Consider the following 23773-nt stretch of genomic DNA (forward strand, 5'->3'; position numbering starts at 1 on the left):
CTGGATCCGAACAGTACTGTCCTCAGCCCTCTCTCTCTCTCTCTCTCTCTCTCTCCTCTCTCTCTCTGACTCACTCCTTGTGGGTTGCCCCGAGAGTTCGGGTGTCTCCTCTGCGGGCGTGCCAAAGTAATTCACTTTAAAAATAAATAAGTAAATAAATTTAAACTTAAAAGTCGAAAGCAGATTTCCATCACGGTGCTTGAAAGAATGCTTGGAATGACGTACCCCCTCGGCTGCGCCTCGGCTCACAGTGGGCCAGAAGACCGGTGGAGCTGACCAAAACTCTCGACGCGTTTTGAGCTCCATGGTCGCTGAATGGGACTCGAACCGACTGTGTGACCCCACCAATGGATTGCTCTGCGAACGAGGAATCCATTGGTGGGGGTCACACGTTCAGTGTGAGTCCTGTTTGGCGACTCTGGGGCTCAAAACGCGGCCTTCTGGCCCACTGTGCGGCTGCGTCCGCCGAGTCCTCGACGCCGCTGCCGCGGCTGCCGGTAGCGGCCGTGGCGACGCGACCGGGAGTTTACACTTGTCCCGCATTCGCCCCATTCGCCTCGAGGGAGGGACAACCCGCAATCAGGAGCGCCAACTTGAGGAAAGTTTTCTGCGACGGAGTGTTTTGGGCAGACTCTGCATTCCTGATGGGAGGTACCCACTGCGTACGGCATGAAAGAAGCTGACTGCACGGTTTGCGTTGCAGGGCCGTCGCGCCGGGAGAAGGTGATGCTGGTCCTGCTGGCCGTGCTCTCGCCGACCTGGGTGGTGGCGTCCCCGGGCGAGGGTGGCCCCGGAGGCTCCGACGCCGTCCTCGACGCCGTGCTCGACACCGGCCTCGGGGTTGGCGCTGCTGGCGCTGCTGCCCTGGGCCGGCTGGCGGCGGCGTGCCAGGGTCGCTTGGAGGTGGACGCCGCGCTGGTGGCGGGCCGCCTGCTGCCCGGTGCCGGGTGCGCGGCGCTGCCGGGCGCCGTGGAGGAGCACTGGGAGCGCTACTACGCCCCCGGCGTGCTGGAGAACGCCACCGAGGACGCCACGCTGTACCGCCGCCTGCTGGTGGGCCGCTTCATGGCGCTGCACCCCGTGCGCACGTGGGTCGAGGTGGGGCCCTTCACGCCCGCCGACCTGGACGTCGTCCACGACCACTGGCTCGGCTTCCCGCCGCAGAAGCCCTACATCCACTACACCCTGGCCGCCGCCTACACCGTCATCATGACTCTCGGCGTCTTCGGCAACCTCCTCGTGCTCTACATGTTCTGCAGGTAGGTGGTGCTGGCCGCGCTGCGGGCCGGAGGACCGGCGGGGCGGCCGAAACGCTAAACAGGGCTCGAACGGAACGTGTGACCCCACCAATGGATTCCTCGTTCGGAGAGCAATCCATAGGTGGGGTCACACGCTCGGTTCGAGTTCCATTAAGCGACTCTGGAGCTCAAAACGCGTCTAGAGTTTTGGCTGCCTCCACCGGTCTTCTGGCCCACCTGGTTTCCCACGCCCGAAATCGGCCCCTTTTCCCTGGCTGGGCCTGGTGAACTCGGACTCACCGTGTCACGTGCCTCCCGGACGGCGGTTCGCGTTTGGCGCTAAGCCCCCTCGGTGCCTTCGGCGCTGCGCACTTGGCGTGTAACTTACGTAAGTCTTCCGCCTTGGAGGCTTGGAGGCGCGCGTTGCACAACGCACCGCAAGAGGCCGTGCCCGATTTCGGCCGCAGTGCTTCCGTTGCTCTGTCTGTCTCTCTCGCACTCACAGGCGCCCCTCATGGGTGCGAGAGAGACAGAGCGCCAAAAAGAACACGAAACGCTCACAGTGACGTCATTTTGATGCCAATACGCCAAGTTTTAGTTAAAATTTCGACAAAAAAAGCATTACTCTGACGTCATTTTGCCTCCCTTTGACTGCTTCGTGAGTGCTTCGTGTTGATGGGGAGGCCTCGGTGAGGTCCAGCGCCACCAGGAGGCTGCTGCATTGCTGCATTCGCAAGCACCGCGATCGAGGACACAGACAAAGCCGATGGCGACGAGAGTGGCGCTGTTGAGCGATTCCCGCACTCCTCGCTCAGTCTCTCTCGCGCATAGTTTCTCCGCGGCACGCTCCGTGAGTGCGAGAGAGACAGAGCGAGAGATGCGGGCAGCGGAACCGCTCGACTGGGTATGGAGAGCGGTGCGGCCGGTACGGCGACCATTGTTCTCGGAGAGGAGGCTCATCGGGTAGAGGAGCACCGACGGAACCGAAGGGATCTCAATTGATTAACTAATTAATTAAATAATTAGGAAGGAGAGGCAATCGAGTCCCGCGGGGGCCGCGATGCAAAAAAAAGAGTTTCTTTTAACTGGAGGTAACGAATTTTAAATTACATTTTTAAATAAAAAGTGTCGCGGTTGGGGTTTGAACCCGAGGCGGTCCCTTGCCGAGAGTCGCACCGCTCAACGATAGCGCGGTGCGTACTCAGCAGACTGATTCCGAGGGTCGCTCTCGACGCTCAGTCTCTCTCACACTAAAGAGGCGTCCCGGGTAGGTGCGAGAGAGACAGAGCGACGAAAGCGACTCTCGGGTTGAATGAGTCGGCAGGGTGGTGAGGTCGGTACTCAGGTGCAGGTGTGGTGTTGCGAGTGTCGGCGCACTGCCTGGCTGCGTGGCTGCCTGCCGGGGCCGCCGGGGCCGCCGGGGCTGCTGGGCGACGAACCGTGCCGTGTTCATTTCCCTAAAAGCACCGCCAAGCTCCGCGAAGCACTGCGAAGCACCGCCGCGCAAAGAGGAGGCCGCGACGCCGACGCTGAGGAGTGAGGACGAGGACGCCCCCCGCGCCGCATATGAATTGCCGCCTGCCAGCCTCGGCGGGGTGGGGGGTAGAGGGGGGGGGGTCGGGGGCGAAATTAAAAACTGTTGAGGCGTCAACGTCCGCAGAACGCCGCGTTTGAGAGCAAGGGCTCGCGAGCCCGGCGGCCTCGCCTGGCCTGGCCTACGCAGCGCAGGGCGCGCGGCGGTCAGCCTGCGAAGTCCGGGGTAGGCAGCCCGCCGCGCGCGGCAGCCTTCGCGAAGCCTAGCGCCCGGGCGCTCCGCCGCGCCGGGGAGCTCGACGTCACGGGCCTCGCAAGCGGGGGCGACGCACAACGCGCACCAGGGCAGTCACGGAGCCAGGAGGAGATTGAGAGGGGGAGGAGAGGGGAGAGGGTGTAAAGTAACGAAAACTGCTTGTTTACAGGGACCAGGTGTATAATTGTTTGCTAAACTTTATGGGCCTTGGAGGGCGTCCCGCCCAGTTAGATCCGCGACCCGCCGACGCAGCGCGCAGCGGGGACCGGAAGCAGGCACCGGGAAGTCGAAACCGAGGCAGCGTGCGCGGTAATTCGGGCAAGATGCCGGAGAAGCCTCCGCTCCGCCCTCGGCTCCGCCAGTGCACCGTTCGACGGAATGCTCGGTCCGTTGTTGACGACTCACAATAGGGGCCGGCCGACTCCAGGAATCGCTTTCTCTGCCGTCTAGTCTCCCGATGCGGCCCTCTCGTCTCTCTGCCCCCGCCCCCCGTCCGGCGCGCCCCGTGGGTGCGACAGAGACGGAGCGACGGGACGACTCCTTGCGGGCCGCGCCGGGCCTGTCCACCTCCACTCTCTCTGAGCCCTGACGTCACTCCGAGACGTTTCTTCCTCGACGACGACTGTCTTCGGCAAGGCTCACCCCCCGGTCCTTCCCCTCCCCCTCCCCTCTCCCTGAGGCCGCCAACAAGAACAAACCAACTTCCCCGCATAACATTAAATATCCACCGGCAAACACACCCACCCGAAGTCGCACACAATCACACACGCCCACACACGTGCACATCATACCCACCTACACACCCACACACACCCACCCACACACACACCCACACACATCTCACACCCACACGCACGTATCTCGCGCCGCACATATGCCGCCGACGTCGTGCGTAAGTTCGGTCGGGTCAAGTCAGGGTGCGCGCCGTGTGCTTCAACCTTTCCAGGAGTGAAAGGGCAATTTTAAACCGAGTTAAACCAGGGTTGCGGCGAGGGACGCTGTAGTTTTGGTGGGGCGGGGGTTCGGCAGGAGGCATGGGGCAAGGGTCAGGGCCGTGGGCGGGCCAGTCGAGCGATAATGCAGAGGAGCGGTTTGTCGCTCAGTCTCTCCCGCGCCGTTATGGAGGGCTCCATGAGTGCGACAGAGACAGAGCGACAGAACGAAGCTTCTGAACCGCTCGGCAGGCAGGAGGCAGGCCTAGCTGGGGATAGGCTGGGCAGCAGGCTTGGCAGCGGGCCGGCAACACGTGGGTTTAACTCGTTTTGAAAGGGCCGGGCCGGGCCGGGCGCCCGGCGGCGGTGTGAACTGTGCAAAAGCAAAAGCCCATCGTCCGTTTTCCCCCGTCCTGCGGCTGTCACCACACTGGGGCCTGCGTCACGTGCGGAGGCGGACAGGCGGACAGGCGGACAGGCGGACAGACAGGCAGGCAGGCTGGCAGACAGAGGCGCGTTCCCCGGGGTGGTTTGGCTCCGTGGGCACGACGCGCTCGCGCTCCCCCGTCGCCCCAGCAGACTGATTCCGAGAGTCGTTTCCGTCGCGTTGTCTCTGTCGCACCTGTGCGAGACGCCCCGCGAGTGCGAGAGAGACGGAGCGACGAGAACGCCTCTCCGTCTCCAGAGAGCGAGCGAGCACTGCTTTGCCGCCGCCACGGCCGCCGCCGCGTGCCGCGCCTGCTTTGAACGGCAACACACCCCACCCAAGGCGGCGCGCCCGGCGCGAGGCGCGCGAGGCATGGACCGAGGCTGCTCAAGGCGGACAGGCCAACTCCGCCTCCACCTCTAAACACTTAACGGTAAATACGGTTTCGTAATTATGCGGATGTAGAGGAACGGGAGGGAGGGGGGGGGGTGTCCGTATGATTGCTAGGCACGGCACGAGCGTGAATGAGCACCACTGTGCTCGCCAGTGTGTGTGTGTTTGCTGTGTTTGTGTTTGTGTGTGTGTGTGTGTGTGTTTGTGGAATTTTTCTCCCACGCGCAGAGTCGTAAATTAGACTCCAGGGCGCGGAATGAGGAGTGGGGGGTGGCGGGGCCGAAGGGGGGAGGGGGGGGTGAGGGGAGAGGGGGGCAGACGGGGGGGACGCGGGGAGACGCCTACACTGCCCGACCTACACCCGCAAACGGGAATTCGCGAGAGGCCTTTGTTTTTGCGGCTCGCCGCGGCTTTTAGCGTGGCGCGGCGCGGCGTGGCGCAGATATGAGGGTACGGAGCGCCCTTGTGTGCGCAAAGAACTGTTTGTGTGCGTGTGTGAGTGTTGTGTGTGTGTGTGTGTGTGTGTGCGTGCAAGTGTGTGTGTTCACACGCGCGTATAGCCCTCGGCTGTGTACAGTATGTGAGGTAAATGCGGAAAGGAAACACACGTGCGATGGTCGTCGGCGACTCCCTGCGAAGGGTCCGAAAAACTCTCATTTCCTCCTACCCCCCCCCCCTTTCCCCCTTTCCCTGTTATGGTGCGTATCGAGGCAAGCGTCCTGGATGTGGAGCCCACTGCCTGCAGCGAACGAATTCCGGAGAGTCGTTTTCGTCGCTCCGTCTCGCTCGCACTCATGGGGCGTGCCTTATGGGTGCGAGAGAGACGAAGCGACGAAAACGACTCTCGGAATCAGTTCACCGCTCTCGCAAATCCTCTCATCAGCACGCCCGGCCCGGGCCACATCCGCCCCCGGCCGCCCCTAGCCTTCCCAGCAGACCGATTCCGCACATCGTTTCGTCGCCCCGTCTCTCTCGCACCTAGGCGGCACGCCCCGTGAGTGCGAGAGAGACAGAGCGACGACAGAGATGCGTGGAATTAGTCCGCAGGGCCGAGCCGGCAGCGCCCCAGCCCCGCAGCCCCGGGGTCGGGCTGCCCGAGCTATGCCGAAGGCGGCGGAGGCGTCACGCATGCTCGCTCCCTCTCTCTCTCTCTCTCTCTCTCTCTCTCTCTCTCTCTCTCTCTCTCTCTCTCTCTCTCTCTCTCTCTCTCTCTCTCTCTCTCTCTCTCTCTCTCGTTGTGGTTGCTGGTTGCCCTCGCTCGCAGCGCCTCTGCGTAGTGGAGTAGTGTACGTCCCCCCGACGCGAATCAAGGCTGGATGGATCCAGAGACGAGTTGGGGGGGGGGGGGCAATACAGTTAAGGGTGCCTGCTTACGGGGGAAAAGTGAGACTTTTCGCCTTCCTTTTATGGGACACCCCCGCCGCCACCCTGTCCAAGCCGCGGCGCACAGTGGGCTAGAAGGCCGGGGGAGGCGGTCAAAATCCCTGACGCGTTTTGAGCTGCAGAGTCGCTAAATGGAACTCGAACCGGACGTGTGACCCCACCAACGGATCGTTCTCCGAAAGAGGAATCCTTTAATGGGGTCACACGTTTGGTTCAAGTCCTGCTCAGCGACTCTGAAGCTCAGACGCGTCTGGAGTTTTGGCCGCCTGCGCCGGTCCTCTGGCCCACTGTGCTTCTTGAGCCTCGGCGGCCTCGGCGCCGTGCTGTTCCCCTGCCGGATGCCGCGGTGCTGCTCGTCGTTCGCGCCGCCCTCCGCCTCCGCGCTCCTTAGATACAAAACTAATTATATTTTCTGAGGACAGGACCGCGCGCGCGCTCGCTCCATCCAAAGCGATTCCGAACGGCGGTTTCGTCGCGCTCGGTCTCTCTCGCACTTATGCGGCGGCGCGTAGGGGTGCGAGAGAGACAGAGTGACTTCGGAATCGCCCTGCTGTCAGGTCCTTCGAGTCAGTGAGGGCGCTCCGGGGGCTCCGAGGACACCTCGACTTCCGCCGCCACTCGCGGGCACGGCGTGGCACGGCACGGCAGGGCACGGTAGGGCACGGCAGGGCACGGCAGGGCACGGCAGGGCACGGCAGGGCACGGCAGGGCACGGCACGGCAGGGCACGGCAGGGCACGGTAGGGCACGGCAGGGCACGGCAGGGCACGGCAGGGCACGGTAGGGCACGGCAGGGCACGGCAGGGCACGGCAGGGCACGGCAGGGCACGGCAGGGCACGGCAGGGCACGGCAGGGCACGGCAGGGCACGGTAGGGCACGGCAGGGCACGGCAGGGCACGGCAGGGCACGGCAGGGCACGGCAGGGCACGGCAGGGCACGGCAGGGCACGGCAGGGCACGGCAGGGCACGGCAGGGCACGGCGTCGTCGGGCAGAACCGCCGGGAACCGCGAGACCTCCAAGGGCTCTTTATAACCAGCCCTGTATCCGCTTGCCATCCCTCGGCTGCCAGCTGACGGATTCCTAGAGGGTGGTGTCTCTCTCAAACTCATAGCGCGTCTCGTCCCGAATGGCTGCTAGAGAGTGAGAGAGAGAGAGAGAGAGAGAGAGAGAGAGAGAGAGAAGCGTCCGGAATCCTCGGAATGAGGCGGCGCTGCGCCGCGCTGCGCTTGGCTGCGCCGGGCGTCACCATCAGTCAATGGATGACAGGCCGGGGACGAGGAGGGCGAGGCCGAGGACAAGGACGAGCACTCCGCCGTCAGACCATTAACGTGCGCGACGTCCCGGCCCTGGCGTCCCCGGGATTGGCCAGGACCACGCACCCTGCCGTTCTTTCGTTCTCTCGGCGTGACGCGGATTGCAGAAACGATCCGAGAAAGGGGCGGGCGAGGCGCGGCACGCCCATCCTGCAGCGGCCCTCGAATCAGTGACCCGCGCTGGCCCGGGCCCACAGTGGGCCAGAAGACCGGTGGAGGCGGACAAAACTCCAGACGCGTTTTGAGCTCCAGAGTCGCTAAATGGGACTCCAACCGATCGAGTAACCCCACCAATGGATTGCTCTCCGAACGAGGAATCCATTGGTGGGGTCACACGTTCGGTTCGAGTCCCATTTAGCGACTCTGGATCTCAAAACGCGTCTAGAGTTTTGTCCGCCTCCATCGGTCTTCTGGCCCACTGTGGGGCCGCCCCGCCCCGGCCAGCTTCAGCACCGTCGCGTTGGGGCAGCCAGCACCCAACCCATTCCAGCCCTCGGTACTCAGGACGGCCCCGCCGGGCCCGGCCCGCCCGGTCCCTGCCGCTCGCTGAAGCCCTCGGCGCCAAGCACCATCACCCCGACCCCCCGAGACCTGTATGTCAACAGGGCAAGACCCTGGACATCCCGCTGGTGAAGGGCCAGGACCGAGAGTCGTTTTCGTCGCTCTGTCTCCCTCGCACCTTTACGGGACGCCCCATGAGTGCGAGAGAGACGGAGCGACTCTCGGAATCAGTCTGCTGCCGACGACAACGACGGCCACACCGCAACCGCAGCACCAGGACCCGCGCCAACGGCCACACTGTCAAACCGGTGGAGAACTCCACGCTTTCCGATGCATGCAGTCCCCACACTTCGAGTGGGAGTAGCTCACAGAGCCCCTGCCTCTTGGCGTGGGGCAAACGACGAGAACTCCACACTCGAAAGTGTGGGAGACTGCAAACACTGAGACTTAAAATTTTCACACCCTCCGCGTTTCAAGTGTGGAGCTCTTGGTTCCTCTCTGTGAATGGACGGGGTAGGTGGTGGGGCCCGGCGTTCACAACCCGCTTCCAGGGAAGTGTTTTTTTTTCGCAGTTCGGTGGGATTGGCAGGACTGCAGCCGCGCGAGTGGCGTTAACAAGGTCGGGGCGCGGCGCACAGTGGGCCAGAAGACCGGTGGAGGCGGCCGAAACTCTAGACGCGTCTGAGCTTCAGAGTCGCTCAACAGGCCTCGAACCGAGCGTGTGACCCCACCAATGGATTCCTCGTTCGGAGAGCAATCCATTGGTGGGGTCACTTGATCGGTTCTAGTCCTATTTGGCGGCTCTGGAGCTCAAAGCGCGCCCGCCTCCACGGTCTTCTGGCCCACTGTGCGGCGCGCGGCGGCGGAGGACCGCTTGGCTCGTCGCTTGGCGAGGCCAAATTGGCGTCCCGTCCCGCCGATTTGCCAATCAGATGGTCGGGCCCCGGGGCGGCACTGTCAAAACAATCAACTCGGGAACGACGACAGATTTATCCGGATCTTTCGTCAGCTGGGACCCTCAGACTCAGAGACACCCCAGAAAATGACGGATGTGACATCCCGTCATGATGAGGCTGGGTCGGGCCCGGGGGGAAAGAGGGGGGCGGCGGCTCCCACACTGGTCTGTGTATTTTTCACACTGTAGTGGATCCAGTTCCGGCCTGAGGGAGGGGTGCAAAGTGCGGCTTTGCCCCCTGCCTTACAGGCGGTTATGTATGGGCCGAAAAGGGGGGGGGGGGCAATGGTCTTTTTGTCCCACACTGGATCCACGCCCGTTCACTCGCCACACTAGAACAGGGGTCTCAAACTGGCGGAAGACCGCGGGCCGCACCGGGAGAAAAGAGAGAGATGGGAGATCAGGCGAGTAGGCCGGGGAGGTGTGAAATCGGCGCTGACCGGCGCTGGCTTTGCTCGCCTTCGTCCAAACGAAGCGAGCACATCGTCCATCTCTCTCGCTCTCACTGACTCCTATGGGAAAGACAAGGATAGATGCCAGCGGGCGACACACCGGGCTCGAACCGGCGGCCCGGCGGCGACGAGCCAGCGCTCTGCTGCCTCGGCTCACGTCGGCCGCGCGAGCACACTGTCTGTCCTTGTCCCTCCCATATAACCGTGGGAGTGCGAGAGAGACAGCCTCACTGCCGGCCGCTCGACTCATTCGACAGCAGGGAGACGAGCCAGCCGCCGTCGCCGGCCCGGCCTGGACTTGTGTCTCTCGCCTACCTTTCCCATTGCGGCCCGCTGCGGGCCGCACTGCGGCCCGAGAAGCGCCTGAGCGGCCCGCGGGCCGCGTGTCTGAGACCCCTGCACTAGAAGGACTGCCCTGGCATGCATGGGGCGATAGACGAGGTGCTGGAAAAAGGAACACTCCTCCAGGGCTGCGGAAACCGAAAAAGAAGAGGGATGATCTCACGGTGGTGCCAGCTATGGGAAAAGGGGGGGGGAGAGGGACCGCGCGGCATTGGGGTAGGTAGGGCACTGCTGCGTCGGGGTGGGGAGGGGAGGAGGGGAGGGGACGCTGGAATCTGGCGAGGGCGTCATTTGCGAGACCCGTTCATGCATCCGCTGGCCGAGGCTGGCCATGGAGTGCCAGACACTGCCAGGCAAGCCACTGCACTGCCACATTTACCTCAAAGTCGAGTGACCCTACCAATGGATTCCTCGCTCGGAGAGCAATCCATGAGTGGGGTCACACGTTCGGTTCGAGTCCCCTTTAGCGACTCTGGAGCTCAAAGCGCGTCCCGGATTTTGACCGCCTGCGCCGGTCTTCTGGCCCACTGTGTGCTGGCACGGTTTCCTCGGTTTGTCGTCATCGTTGCTGCTGTTGTTGTTGTTGTTGTTGTTGTTGTTGTTGTTGGCGGACGTGCGGCGGTGCGGCGCCACTCCGTCATCGCGAGGTCGCGTAACCTGACCGGCCTCCTCAGCGCGTCCGGGTTCCCGCCGGGAAATGAGTATCGGAATCCGATGAGCCGATTAAATAGCGGGTGTCTTCAGTCTTCCCGCGGGACCGCGCGGGACGCCCCGGAAACTGGTGGGATATTGGACGGGACGCGGTCCAGGCCGAGTAGAGGCCTCTCCTCTCCGGCTTCGAGAGTCTTTGTGTTCCTGGACGACAAATTTTTATTTTTATCGACCCGCACGCTGCGCGCTGCGCCCCGCCATACTTCGCCCGCCCCGCCCCGCCTCGCCCCGCCCCGCCCCGCCCCGCCCCGCCCCGCCTTGAGCACTGCCAGCCTCGCATGCTGATGGCCTGGGCGCCCGGCCGGACGGCGGGGACGGGACGCGATGGGAAGCGTCAGTAAAAGAGTATCGGCCCGCGGATCTCGGCTCGAGATCTCGAATCTCGACTCGAGACGGGGAAGAAAAGTGGGCAAGCGGCGATAGCTCGCCGTACCGGTGATGGTCTAAAATTGGAGGTGCGCTTCGTCCTTCGTTCTTCGTGCCCGGGCAAGTGGCGTGGCGGAGTCCCGAGAAACGGGGCGCGTCCCGTGCAGGTGCCACGGGACAGGAGAACTAGTCCAAGACCGCCGTCGGCGACGACCAACGACCTGCAGACTGATTCCGAGAGTCGTTTACGTCGCTGTCTCTCGCACCTGCCCGGGACGCCCCATGAGTGCGAGAGAGACAGGGCAACGTAAACGACTCTCGGAGTCAGTCTGCAGAGCACGATGTCGGCAGCGTCGTGGAGAGCGTGCGCCGTCCCCTCGGCGAGGCTAGGCGAGGCCTGCGGCCTGTTGGCTGCTCCCCACAGTGGCCCCGTCGTTCCCTCTCTCTCACTCTCAAGGGTCGTCTCGTTTGCCGTGGAGGCGCGAGGGAGACAGCGAAGAAGGACAGTGTACACATGCGGTAAAACCACGGGGCCGCCTGCGGCGAATGTGTCATCGGATATGTGAAGCGTGGGGGCAAAGTCTCGAAAGCTCATTTCCATACGCTGCCGCTCTCTCGCTCTGTCGCCCTCTCCCTCACACGAACCCTCGCTGCCACACTGCCACGCCCGCGGCCAGGCGCGCCCCTCGCTGCCGCCAGCAGACTCATTCCGAGAGTCGTTCTCGTCGCTCGGCCTCTCTCGCACTCGCTGGCCTCACTGGGCGCGGGAGGGCCACTGAAGCGACCCTCGGAAGCAGTCTCCCGGGCCCGCGGAGCTACCACGCCAAGCGGGGGCTGCTCGCAGCAGCAGACTGATTCCGAGAGTCGGTTTCGTCGCTCTGTCTCTCTCGCACTCATGGGGCGTCCCCTATGAGCGCGAGAAAGACAGAGCGACGAAAACGACTCTTGGAATCGGTGTGCAGGGCAGCTCGTCCCAGCTCGTTCTGTTCTCTCGACCCAACTTACTTTTACTCGGCCCAGGCTGCGCGTAGAGCGTAGGGCGTAGGGTTGACTCGGCGGTGACATGCAGTGCGGGGCACGTCAAGTCCACCGTAAAGTCAAGCCTCAGTCGGCCTCGTCGCACCCTTACGGTACGCCCCGTGAGCACGAGAGAGACAGAGCGACGAAAACGACTCTCGGAATGAGTCTTCAGGCCACCCGGCCCGGGCCGCCCCACTCCAGTGCACTCCAGCGCCGTTGACGCCGTTGGCACGCTGATCCAGCGAACTCCACGCTCCGCGCCTCCCTCCCCTGGCGTGGCCCTGGCGTGGCGTAGCCCTGGCGTGGCCCTGGCGTGGCCCTGGCGTGGCCCTGGCGTGGCCCTGGCGTGGCCCTGGCGTGGCCCTGGCGTGGCCCTGGCGTGGCCCTGGCGTGGCCCTGGCGTGGCCCTGGCGTGGCCCTGGCGTGGCCCTGGCGTGGCCCTGGCGTGGCCCTGGCGTGGCCCTGGCGTGGCCCTGGCGTGGCCCTGGCGTGGCCCTGGCGTGGCCCTGGCGTGGCCCTGGCGTAGCCGTGGCCCTGGCGTAGGTATGGTTCCCTGCTTCCTGGTGTTGCATGTTTCCGGATTTCGTTATTGTGCACACCTTTTTTGCTTCACGCCGTTCGCCCCGTTCGTTAGGCAGAGTTGCTGATGCGTTCCGCGTCGGCTGTCGAAGCGACTACACCTCGCCGAATGACGAACCGACCGCCATTATTCTTCTCTCTCGCCCTGCGGACTGATTCCGAGAGTCGTCACCGTCGCTCTGTCTCTCTCGCACTCATGAGGCGTGGGTGCGCGAGAGACAGAGTGACCCAAACGACGGAATCAGTCTACCCATGGTGCGTTCCCTCGTGGGGCCGCCTGGTCCGAAGCACCGTTCCGTCGCTCTGTCTCTCTCGCCCCTGGACGGGACGCCCCATGCGTGGGAGAGAGACAGAGCGACGCAATGAGCCTCCGTCATCAGGCGGCTCACAGTGGGCCAGAAGACCAGTGGAGGCGGCCAAAACTCCGGACGTGTTTTGAGCTCCAGAGTCGCTTATCAGGGCTCGAACCGAGCGTGTGACCCCATCAATGACCTCCTCGTTCGGAGAGCAATCCATTGGTGGGGTCACACGTTCGGTTCGAGTCCCATTTAGCGACTCTGGAGCTCGAAACGCGCCTGGAGTTTTGACCGCTTCCACCGGTCTTCTGGCCCACTGTGCGGCTGGTGGGTTCTCTGCTGGGGCCCCGCCCGGGCCCCGCGAGCTCCTCCCAATACGTCGTGCATATGGAGGGCGCCCTCTGCGGTCCGATGCACTGTAACCGCTGCATCATTAACCCCCCCCCCTTTCGCAGCCCTTGACTCCCTTTCCCGCACTCTATTCGTTCGGAAAAACGATGCGGCTGGAAGGGCCCACGGCGACACGGCGAGGCGCAGAAGGCAGCCCCGTCTCTCTCGCGCCCCAGACGCCCCACGGACTGCGAGAGAGACTGAGCACACCGCTCGGAATCGAGCAGCAGGAGAGGCGGAGCAGTGCTCTGACAAGCCGCGTTCCCTTCCCGATCTGCAGACTGATTCCGAGAGTCGTTTTCGTCGCTCTGTCTCTCTCGCACTCATGGGAGCCCCGCATAGGTGCGAGAGAGACAGAGCGACGAAAACGACTCTTGGAATCAGTCTGCTGGGAAGTAATGGTTTCAACTCTGCTGGAAAGGGAAAGAGTGGTACTCTTCGCCCTGACTGCCAGAACGCGCTCTCTCCACTCGTCCGCCCCTAAATGGCCATCGACGACTACACTGGTGGTCGTGAGCGAGTGTGCGGGGAGAGCCTCCTACCTTTGCGGCAATCACAAGCATCCGATCAACCGCCATTTGCTGCCAGCTGCACATTAAATATCATGGGACTTTTTTTGTCCCAGAAATGACGCAATTTAATGCACTTTTTAAAGATATTTTGATACAGTTTTGAGTCTACCAGGTGCCTAAGGTCTAGGTTAGGTTTGTTTTAAGTGTACATACACGGAGCACAGTGGACCAGAAGACCGTTCGAGGAGGTCAAAATCCCGGACACGTTTTGAGCTCCTGAGTCGCTAAACAGGACTCGAACCGAGCTTGTGACCCCACCAACAGAGCGAAGAGGCACGGCCTGCGGCCCGAGCGCCTGCGAGGTAGGCAGCGGAGCGTCCCGCGCGCCGCAGAGCCTCGCCGGGCTGCCTACCCTCGACTTCGCAGGCGCTCTCCGGCTGACGAGGCGCGCGGCACACAGCGTATGCGGCCAAACCCCTAGACGCGTTTTGAGCTCCAGAGTCGCTAAACAGGACTCGAACCTAGCGTGTGCCCCACCAATGGATTCCTCGTTCGGAGAGCAATCCATTGGTGCGGGGTCACTCGATCGGTTCAGGTCCCATTTAGCGACTCTGGAGCTCAAAACGCATACGGGATTTTGACCACCTCCACCGGTCCTCTAGCCCACTGTGCGCATAGGGGCAGGCTCGCGCGAAAAGCCTCTCCGCCGCCCGTTTCGCAGACATTCAATTTATGTGACGGTCGTTACCGCGCTGACAAACTTCCCCTTCAGGCCCCCTCCCTGCTCTCCCCGAACGCATTACCCCGTAAGTGCACTGCACCGTAAGTCGCTGCAGAGCGCCAAGGGCACCAAGGGTGCTGAATTAAGAAAAAACGGGAGCAGAACAGAGGCGGGGGAAGTGCTTTGTGCCAGACGCGGCAATCATGCATGACCCAACTCATCCCCAGTGCTGGCAAGTGTTGACAAAGCCGGCGCAGATCGTGACCCATCGACTCGTCACGCACGCCGGCAGTGTCCCGGTCTCGTCCATTTTCCGGTCGTCGGGCGTCAATCGCTTCGACGAATCGCTGATTGCGTTTCGAATTATTTATAAATCGATTCCATTCGTGCACTGGAAACTAAGTGTGTGCTCCGATACACACTTTCGAGCTAAAAGTGTGTCCTCAGTGCACACTCGAGTTTTCAGTGTCGTTCACAAGAGACCCAGAGGCGCCCGCTTCTCTGAAGAAATAAAGTCAACGGCTGTAAAAAAGTGATTTCTCAATTTATTGACGGGAAAAGAAACGATTTTGCTAAGACCTAGATGATTTGTTTGACGTTCTGGTGTTGCCCAAAGATTAAAGTCCGGCAGATGATAGTGATGCTTCTTTCAGAAGTCATCAATCTAGGTTCCGGCAGTCAGTCACAGTGGGCCAGAAGACCGGTGGAGGCGGTCAAAATCCCGGACGCGTTTTGAGCTGCAGATTCGCTGAATGGGTCTCGAGCCGAACGTGTGACACCACCAATGGATTGCTCTCCGAACGAGGAATCCATTGGTGGGGTCACACGCTCGGTTCGAGTCCTGTTTAGCGATTCTGGAGCTCTAACCGCGTCTAGGGTTTTGGCCGCTTGCGCCGGTCTTCTGGCCCACTGTGACGCCATTTCGTGAGTGCGAACATCACGACGGCAACACAATTACCGCCCCGGGCCCAATGTCAGCGGGACGTCGGGCTGCGGCGCTGCGGGGCGCTGCGGGGCGCTGCGGGGTGATGGTGTCACTGGCACGGACGGGCCGCAGTCACTCCGGACAGGAGTCGACCCGGAGAAGCTCCCCGAGCCCCGGTGGTCCCCTCCAGGGTCCCTCCAGGGCCCCGCCACACAGTGGGTCAGAAGACCGGTGCAGGCGGCCACAACTCAAGACGCGTTTTGAGCTGCAGAGTCGCTAAGCAGGACTCGAACCGAGCGTGTGACCCCACCAATGGATTCCTCGTTCGGAGAGCAATCCATTGGTGGGGTCACACGTTCAGCTCGAGTCCTGTTTAGCGACTCTGCAGCTCAAAACGCGTCCGGGATTTTGACTGCCTCCACCGGTCTTCTGGCCCACTGTGCGGCGGCCTCGGAAGGAGCTTAGGTGGAGACGGCCGCTAATTAAGTACACTTACCTCCTCATTGGTTCCGGGCAGCCGGAGGGGGGGGGGGCTCTACCGAAACAAACAGCGCTGGAAACTTTTTTCGGATTCGGAACACGAAGTCAAGCTTAAGCCGCGGTCAGGCCGAGGCCGGCATAGGGTGGTGGAGCGCCTGGCAGGCAGGCAACATCCGGAGCCCTCAACACAGCTGCGCCTCGCGAGTCGAATCCCTTCCCCACGCGCTGCGACGCGCTGCGACGGGCGAGCGCAGCCACAGAGGCCGGAAACTCTTAGAGCTCTGTGTTCACCCTACCTGCTGCTAATTGACTTTCAGCATAATTTTTCTCGTAAAAAAAAGACAAACAATCTTAACCCAAGGCCTTTTCCCTCTTTCATTTTTGTTTTTAGTGCTGGTCCTCTGTAAACTTTGGCCATTTATCTTTGTAGGTGCCGGTCCCTGCGATCACCTGCTAATATCCTCATCGCCAACCTGGCCATCTCGGACTTCTTCCTGCTGGCCAAGATGCCCGTCTTCATCTACAACAGCCTCTACTTCGGCCCCATCCTGGGCCAGATCGGTGAGTGTGACGACGGTGTGGCGCCGGTGCGACCCGCGCTGCCGCCTCTTTCTTCTTTTTCTTCCCCTTCTCCTTTCCACGCCCCGAAAAGGCCTCTTTGTCCACTTTTAAAAAGTTTGGCGCTCCGTTGTTAATCGAGTCAATGATGCTGGCATTGTTCCTGCCCGGCACACGCCAGCAGCGCAAAGCAGCGCAAGCATCTAATTTCCCTCGCCGAACTTTCCCCGACCCGAATGCCGGGTGGAGGCCGGGGGGGCGGGGCGGGGCGGGGCGGGGCGGGGCGGGGCGGGGCAGAGGCCGGGCCGGGTGACGATCAGAACCATAGACCATTGGAACCAGGCCGGCAGCCGGCAGGCGGAGGCAGTCAGGCCGGGCCGCCAGGGCCGCCAGGGCCGCCAGCACCCAATCGGGGAGAATGAATGGAATCGTTCGTCTGATTCGATTATCTCGACGCCCCGTGCGTACCATGCGAATCTTGTCGCGCGCGAGTCTGTGTGTGTGTGTGTGTGTGTGTGTGTCGCGACAGCAGGTGGCGCCGCCGGATAGAACTAATCGCAGGACAGGCGTCCGAGGCCCCGCGCCGCCCCGCCACTCCGTTACACTCCGCCAGGCACGTGGGGAGCTAACTTTAAATTGCGGTGCGCGCTGCGCGCTGTCGGGGCCCGGGTCGCGGGGTGCAGGTCACGGGGTAAGGTCGAGGCGCACGAGGGCCCCCTTTCTCGGAGATCAGATTTTGTGACGTGTGACCGTGTTGCTTGTCTGGACGAGGAAGAGGAAGAGGTAAAGGGGGAGGGAGGGGTTCGATGTTCGATGCATGTTCGGTGTTCGATCTCCACCGCCACCCCCTTCGATGGCTGGCTGCTGCAACGTTAACTGCGGAGCTGACGTCTTTTTGCGAAAAGTTTGCGAAAAGTTGCACCTGCAGCCCTGCGCAGATCGCCACATCAGCAGAAACAACTCCGGCTTGCCACGTGAGAGAGCGAGAGAGAGAGAGAGAGAGAGAGAGAGAGAGAGAGAGAGAGAGAGAGAGAGAGAGAGAGGGGGGGGGAGTAGAGAGCGCGAGAAAATAAATAGTTGACGAGTTGGAGGGGCGGCGCTGGGAATGATGCTACAGACTCATTCCAAGAGCCGTTTTCGTCGCTCTGTCTCTCTCGCACTCGCGGGCGCGTCTCAGCGAGACAGAGTGACGAAAACGACTCTCGGAATCAGTCTGCAGGGATGTAGAGGACCGCGGCCGAGCGGGGCGCGGGCTTTGGCGCGGTCACGACAGCAGACCGATTCACGAGAGTGTAGTGTTCGCCGCTCTGTCTCTCTCGCACTCATGGGGCATGCCTTTGCGGCTGCGAGGGAGACAGAGCGACGAACGCTGCCCTCTTGAATCAGTCTGCAGGGCTCGCGGCCACTCTGCAAACTGTACAGAGTGCTCAGTACACACGCAAAAAAATATAAATCAGACCCGTGCTAATTTTTTTAACAGATCGTTTTTAGCACGGGCGCTAAAAAACTAGCACAGCTACAAGCGACCTCAGGTGCGCGCGGCCAGATGTTTAGCTGGTTACCTGCCAAGCAACCACTCTCGCAAAACACAAATTTGTGGCGGATTTAGCCAATTTTGTTTGTTAATACTGCTAGTCGTGAGCTGCTAACTATTGTTTGCAAGCCTTCAAAAATTTCTAGTAAACAAGCTAAATGCGATCTGACGAGACCAGTTGATGTCATCGTCGTCCAGTCGCCGTCGCGGTGGAGGAGATCGCCGCGAGAGTGCGCTGCGCGCGTCGCGCCGCCGCTCGCGCGCGGTGACGGTGTAGCATGCGTTTTCACCTAGTCTGGGCGCCATCGTTTCTACAATTGCCTGTCAGGAGGAGGGTCGGTTCCCCTGCTGGACTTCACTTCACTCCAGCAGGCGTCAAGAGTCACTGACGACACCGTCCCGTTAGACCACAAGGAGTAGACATTACTCGTAATGATGGTTTTATCTTTTCATCTCGGAATAACTAGGGGGCAGACAACTTAAGTAGTTCATCAGCAAGATTTAATTGGTTCACAGCTAGGGATTCCTTACAGTTCCAGCTCGGACGTTAGACCCGGTGCTAGAATCGCCCAGCTAACACTTTTTAGCCACACAGTTAAAAAATTAGCTGCGCCTATAGAGCTAATCTTATTGGTGCGGGTGCTAATTTTTTAGCTCTGATAAAAATTATTTTTTTGCGTGCACTCTATTTGGAGTGTACTCATAAGCACACTCCTGTGAGAGTGTGCTCAGCTGAGTACACTCTAACGAAAGTGTGCTTAGCTGAGTACACTCTAACGAAAGTGTGCTTACCTGAGTACACTCTAACGAGAGTGTGCTTATGTCGGCACAATTCATGCAGCTGAGTACACGTTCGTGGGAGTGTACTTGTGAGTACACGCTGAAGAGAGTGTACTCATGAGTACACTCTAAAGAGAGTGTACTGAGTACACTGTTGAGTTTGCAGAGCAGGTCGCTTCCCGGAAGCTAGATCCCCGTGGCCCTCCTGCTTTTTCGTGGTCCTGGTTGCTTCCGGGATACTCTCAGCGTAATCGAAAACCAATTCCCACCTTGCCCCGTGCCACCGTGCCGCCGTGCCAACCCTCATCAGCATCAAGCAGATCGAGAGCGCCGTCCTCGCTGCGGCCGTCCAAGGCGAGCCATGTCGACTGCTAATAACAGTGTCGGAACGACGTGGTTACTCTTCTTTGTTGTTCTTTTCTTTTTTGGCCCGCCAACGTGATATTTAGTAACCGAATGTATGCAGCCTCCCCTTGGCAACCACGAGAGATACTCGGCGGTTGGGTTGGCAGCAGCGCGCAGTGTGGTGGCTCAGTGTGCGGGAGAGAGACAGAGAGACAGGCCGGCCCGGCTGGCTGCGCTGCTGAAAGGGCCCTTCGCCCTTTCACGGAGACTTTAGATCTCTAAACAATGCCTGCCTCCCCTTTCCCCTTTCCCACAGCCGCGTCCGGCGGGAGGGCCCCGGCCAGCCCCGCACAGTGGGCCAGAATACCGGTGGAGGCGGACAAAACCCTAGACACGTGTTGAGCTCCTGAGTCGCTAATCAGGCCTCGAACCGAATGTGTGACCCCACCAATGGATTGCTCTCCGAACGAGGAATCCATTGATGGGGTCACACGTTCGGTTCGAATCCCATTTAGCGACTCTGGAGCTCAAAACGCCTCTAGAGTTTTGTCCGTCTCCACCGGTCTTCTGGCCCACTGTGCCCCGGCCGGCCCCGGCCCCGGGGAGGGTAGGCAACCCTTCTGCGGCCGGCTCGCAACATCCTGCGACTTGCGGACCGATTCCGAGAGTCGTTTTCGTCGCTGTCTCTCTCGCCGTCGTGGGGCGTTCCGCATACAGGTGCGAGAGAGACAGAGCGACGATAACGCCCCTCGGAATCAGCCTGCTGAGACCTTGCTGAAACAGCTTATCGATTCTCGGATAAAACACGGCGCGGTAATTGAACGCCGTGTCCGAGACTTGGCTGGGCTGGGCGGGGCGGGGCGGCCGCCCACCGCGACACGGCCTTTGCGGCAGCCTTACGGGGCAGCTTTTCGGAACAGTCTTTCGGCATATCGCCGTCTTTGTCTGAACTTCCTCTCTCTCTCTGCGGCAGGCAACGACGTGTACGGCTTCCTGGGCGGCCTGACGGGGGCCGTGAGCATCGCCAACCTCGCCGCCATCGCGCTGGACCGCTACCACGTCATCGTGCAGCCCCTGGACCCGGGGCGACGCATCTCCCGGCTGCGCGCGCGCCTCTCCGTGCTCGTCACCTGGCTGTACGGCGGCGCCCTGGCCACGGGGCCGCTGGTGGGGCTGAGCCGCTACACGCCCGAGGGGCTGCTCACCAGCTCCAGCTTCGACTACCTCAACACGGTAAGGCGGCCACGGCCACGCGCCACGCGGCCCTGCTCGCACCGCACAGTGGGCCAGAAGACCGGTGGAGGCGGCCAAACCTCGAGACGCGTTTTGAGCTCCCAGAGTCGCTAAACCGGACTCGAACCGAACGTGGGACCCCACCAATGGATTCCTCGTTCGGAGAGCAATCCGTTGGTGGGGTCACACGATCGGTTCGAGTCCCATTTAGCGACTCTGGAGCTTAAAACGCGTTCAGAATTTTGGCAGCCTCCACCGGTCTTCTGGCCCATCGTGCACCGCCCGAGTCCCAACCCCATCACGACACCTCCCAGCAAAAGAGGCCCATCTTCTCCCACACAGGAGGCTTATTTCGCCGAGAGCGCGTCGATCAGTACATTAGCAGACTCTTGCGAAAAGCATAGCGGAAGCCGGCGAGTGCTGACGTTGAGAAAAAGTTGGACAAAAGAAAACGAAACAACCTCCACGATCGCGATGTTGGCTGCTAATGGTACGTTCTAATGGTGCGTTCGGTTGCTCGCCACAGGACCCGAGGAACCGCACCTTCATCTGGTGCTTCTTCTTCGCGGCGTGGGTGGTGCCCTTCTGCATCATCACCCTCAGCTACCTCGGCATCTACCGCATCGTGGAGCGCGCCACGCAGCGAGGGAAGGCCGGGCCCAGCAGGTGAGCCGGTGCGCGCCGCGTCCCGCTCCGCCCCACCCCGCCCCTTGTCATGAATATGGCGCTACGGCGCTATAGCGGGCGTGCCGACGTGCCTACCCCAAGGCGACCCCCACGCCCCCCAGGAATGTGACCAGCCCCACGTAATATAGTGCTGTCTCCGATGGCGCGCCCTGCCGCCCTGCGCGGCCCCGCCCCGCCCCGGCAGAACGTCTTTAGATCCATATACGTCCGAGCAACCACCCCCACCCGCTTCGCTCCACGCCTGGCCTGCCGCCGCCCCCTTGGCGGCCCCGTCCTGACATCCCCGTTCCGGAGGCCCGTCCTGGAGGCCCGTCCTGGAGCCCCGTCCTGGAGCCCCGTCCTGGAGCCCCGTTCTGGAGGCCCCGTCCTGGAGGCCCCGTTCTGGAGGCCCCGTCGTGGAGCCCCGTCCTGGAGGCCCCGTCCCGAAGACCCCGTCCTGGGTCCGTCCGTTGAGGCCGGCTTCGGCGCCACTCGCGGGTCGCGGCGTCGCGGGTCTCGGCCGCTAACTTGATGTTGTTGTTGTTGTCGCCGCTGTTGCAGTGACACTTCTCGCACCCGCAGGCACTGCCGGGAGCACGACAAGCGGCGCACCGAGGTCCGCCTGGCGGTGGTGGCGGGCGTGGTGGTGGCGCTGTGGTTCGCGTCCTGGACGCCGTACGCCGTGGTGGCGCTCATGGCCGTGTCGGGCCGGCCGCCCGGGCCGCTCGTGTCCATGCTGCCGGCGCTCTTCTGCAAGACGGCGTCGTGCCTGGACCCCTACGTGTACGCCGTCACGCACCCGCGCTTCCGCCGTGAGCTGGCCAAGCTGTGCGCCAGGCTGGGCGCCTGCAGGATCCTGGGCGTCGGCCTCGCGCCGCGCCGCCCCGCCAAGCTGCGCGGCAGGTAAGGGTCTGGCCCTTGCTCTATCTCTCTCGCACCTATACGGGACGTTTCATAAGTGCAAGAGAGATAGAGTAACGGCCGCACTGGCGTCGTCGCGGTGGTCATGTAGTGCTCGGGGCTCACCGCTTTCTGGTCCGCAGGAGCCGGGCCTGGCGCGGGGACAACTCGCTCACCTCCGCGGCGGCCGTCACCGGAGTCGCTGCTCGACGGGTAGCCCTCGCCGTTTGGTTCTCTCTGCAGGCCGCCAGTCCCTGCAGACTGATTCCGAGAGTCGCCTCCGTCGCTCTGTCTCTCTCGCACTCATGGGGCGTCTTGTATGTGTGCGAGGGAGACGGAGCGACGAAAACGACTCTTGGAATCGGTCTGCTGGCCGACGTCTTCAGTGTGCCCTTCGCTTGCAGGGGAGCATCTCGAGCGACGACGTGGCCGTCGAGGAGGAGGTGGTCCCCGTCATGATGGTGGACTTCCGGAAGGGGCGGCGCGGCCGCGACCACCGGGGCTCCTCCGTGTGCTCCAGCAGCAGCCTGCGGGAGTCGGTGCAGGACAGCCCGCCCCCCGTGGGGCCCTCGCGGAGCGGTACTTCCCGAGGTAAGTTCCCGCACGCCCTGCTTCGCGCAGCGCTGTCTCTCTCGCACTCATGGGGCGTCCGCCAGGGGTGCGAGAGGGACGGAGCGACGAAGCACTGTGCGGAACTGCTGTTCGTACCGCGACGCGTGACTACGCGCCATCTGGGCAATCAAGCCATTCAACCAGGCGTGCCTTCCTCTCTTTCTCCAGCAGAGGAGCCGAGCCGGTCCAGCTCGTCCGGCGACCCGCCCCCGCAGGCCGCTCGCGTCGTGGCCAACCCCGTGCCGCCCCCGGAGCCGCCCCCGCACGCCGGCCAGCTCGCGGCCTTCATGATGGGCGACTGCCCGGCCTGCCCGCAGCTCGCCAACTTCCCCATGTCGGCCTCCGAGCAGCTGCGCTACCGGGCGCCGTCCATCTTCACCTCGCCGAGGCCGCGCCGCAGCAAGTCCTTCTCGCTGCGCGCCAACGCCAACAAGCTCGCCCTGGGCGAGCCCGTGCTGCCCCCCGTGGCCGCCGTCCTGCAGGACCCCATCTCCGTGTGAGGTGTCTAGTCCCTGGGGTGCGCTAGCACGGCCAGGACCTCGACGTCGTGCTGGACCCCATCTCCGGGGTGTCTAGTCCCTGGGGTGCGCCAGCACGGCCAGGACCCCCACCGCCACCACACTGTGCGCCACCACGACCGAGGATTGTGACCAGGCCGATCCTAGAGACCCTATCAGTGGAGCACGTTTTGGAGAGAAGCCGTATTATGTTGGAGAGGAAAAAAAAGGGAGGACGGGGTTACTTCTTTCTGGACATCAATGTGTGATTTGTTAATTCTAAGTCAGAGTGTTAGTTTAAGAGAAAATGGCGCCGGCTTGCTTCGGAAACTTTCTCGGCTATTTTTGTAGTTGTCATCAGATTCGACGTACTTTCTGCCACTCATAGAGAGATGTACACTTTAAGGACACGAGGCTTTATCTGGTTAAGGGTGGTAATTCCCTCGCCCTCGTTCAGCATCCAATGACCTGGAATCGTTTACCTCAAGCACCAAGTGTTTCTAAGGGTGCAGAATGAGGTTCTTCTGGCTGCCAAAGTTTCCGGCAAGCCACTAATTAGACACTTATGTAGTGCCACGTGTGAGGGTAATGTGTTACTTGTAATTCAGTATTAAAAACGTGATTTGCAGAAAAAAAAACAGATGCCAATTTCACACACAGAATGAAATGGAGACAGAGGAAATTCAGTAACTGAGGTGTGTTACTTCCTTAACTTCATAAAGCCCTGCAGAGGACCACAGTGAAGGTCTTACAACAAAACATATTCAAAGCTTGAATACATCAAAGTGGGTCAACACTCATCATCCTTTCCCCTTTTTAAGAGTGAATCACTGTTAGTGACTTATTGTGACAGTGTGTGTAGTTTCTTAGGCCAGTGGCTCCACCAGGTGTGCCACAAAGTTCCATGTTGAGTCAATATGAC

At 61.8% G+C, this 23773-nt stretch overlaps 1 protein-coding gene across 1 annotated transcript; it reads left to right on the forward strand.

Annotated features, from left to right (window-relative positions):
- The first annotated feature begins 985 nt into the window (after positions 1-985).
- LOC117639950 (opsin, ultraviolet-sensitive-like) lies at positions 986-23668 on the forward strand. The gene is made up of 8 exons (XM_034376045.1): positions 986-1259; positions 16157-16287; positions 19917-20176; positions 20703-20842; positions 21404-21745; positions 21886-21940; positions 22129-22333; positions 22523-23668. The coding sequence occupies exons 1-8, from the start codon at positions 1066-1068 to the stop codon at positions 22852-22854; spliced, it is 1659 nt and encodes a 552-aa protein (XP_034231936.1). The 5' UTR covers positions 986-1065; the 3' UTR covers positions 22855-23668.
- The last annotated feature ends 105 nt before the right edge of the window (positions 23669-23773 follow it).

This window comes from Thrips palmi, unplaced genomic scaffold (genome assembly GCF_012932325.1).
Source record: "Thrips palmi isolate BJ-2018 unplaced genomic scaffold, TpBJ-2018v1 HiC_scaffold_12, whole genome shotgun sequence".
NCBI classification, from domain to species: Eukaryota; Metazoa; Arthropoda; class Insecta; order Thysanoptera; family Thripidae; genus Thrips; species Thrips palmi.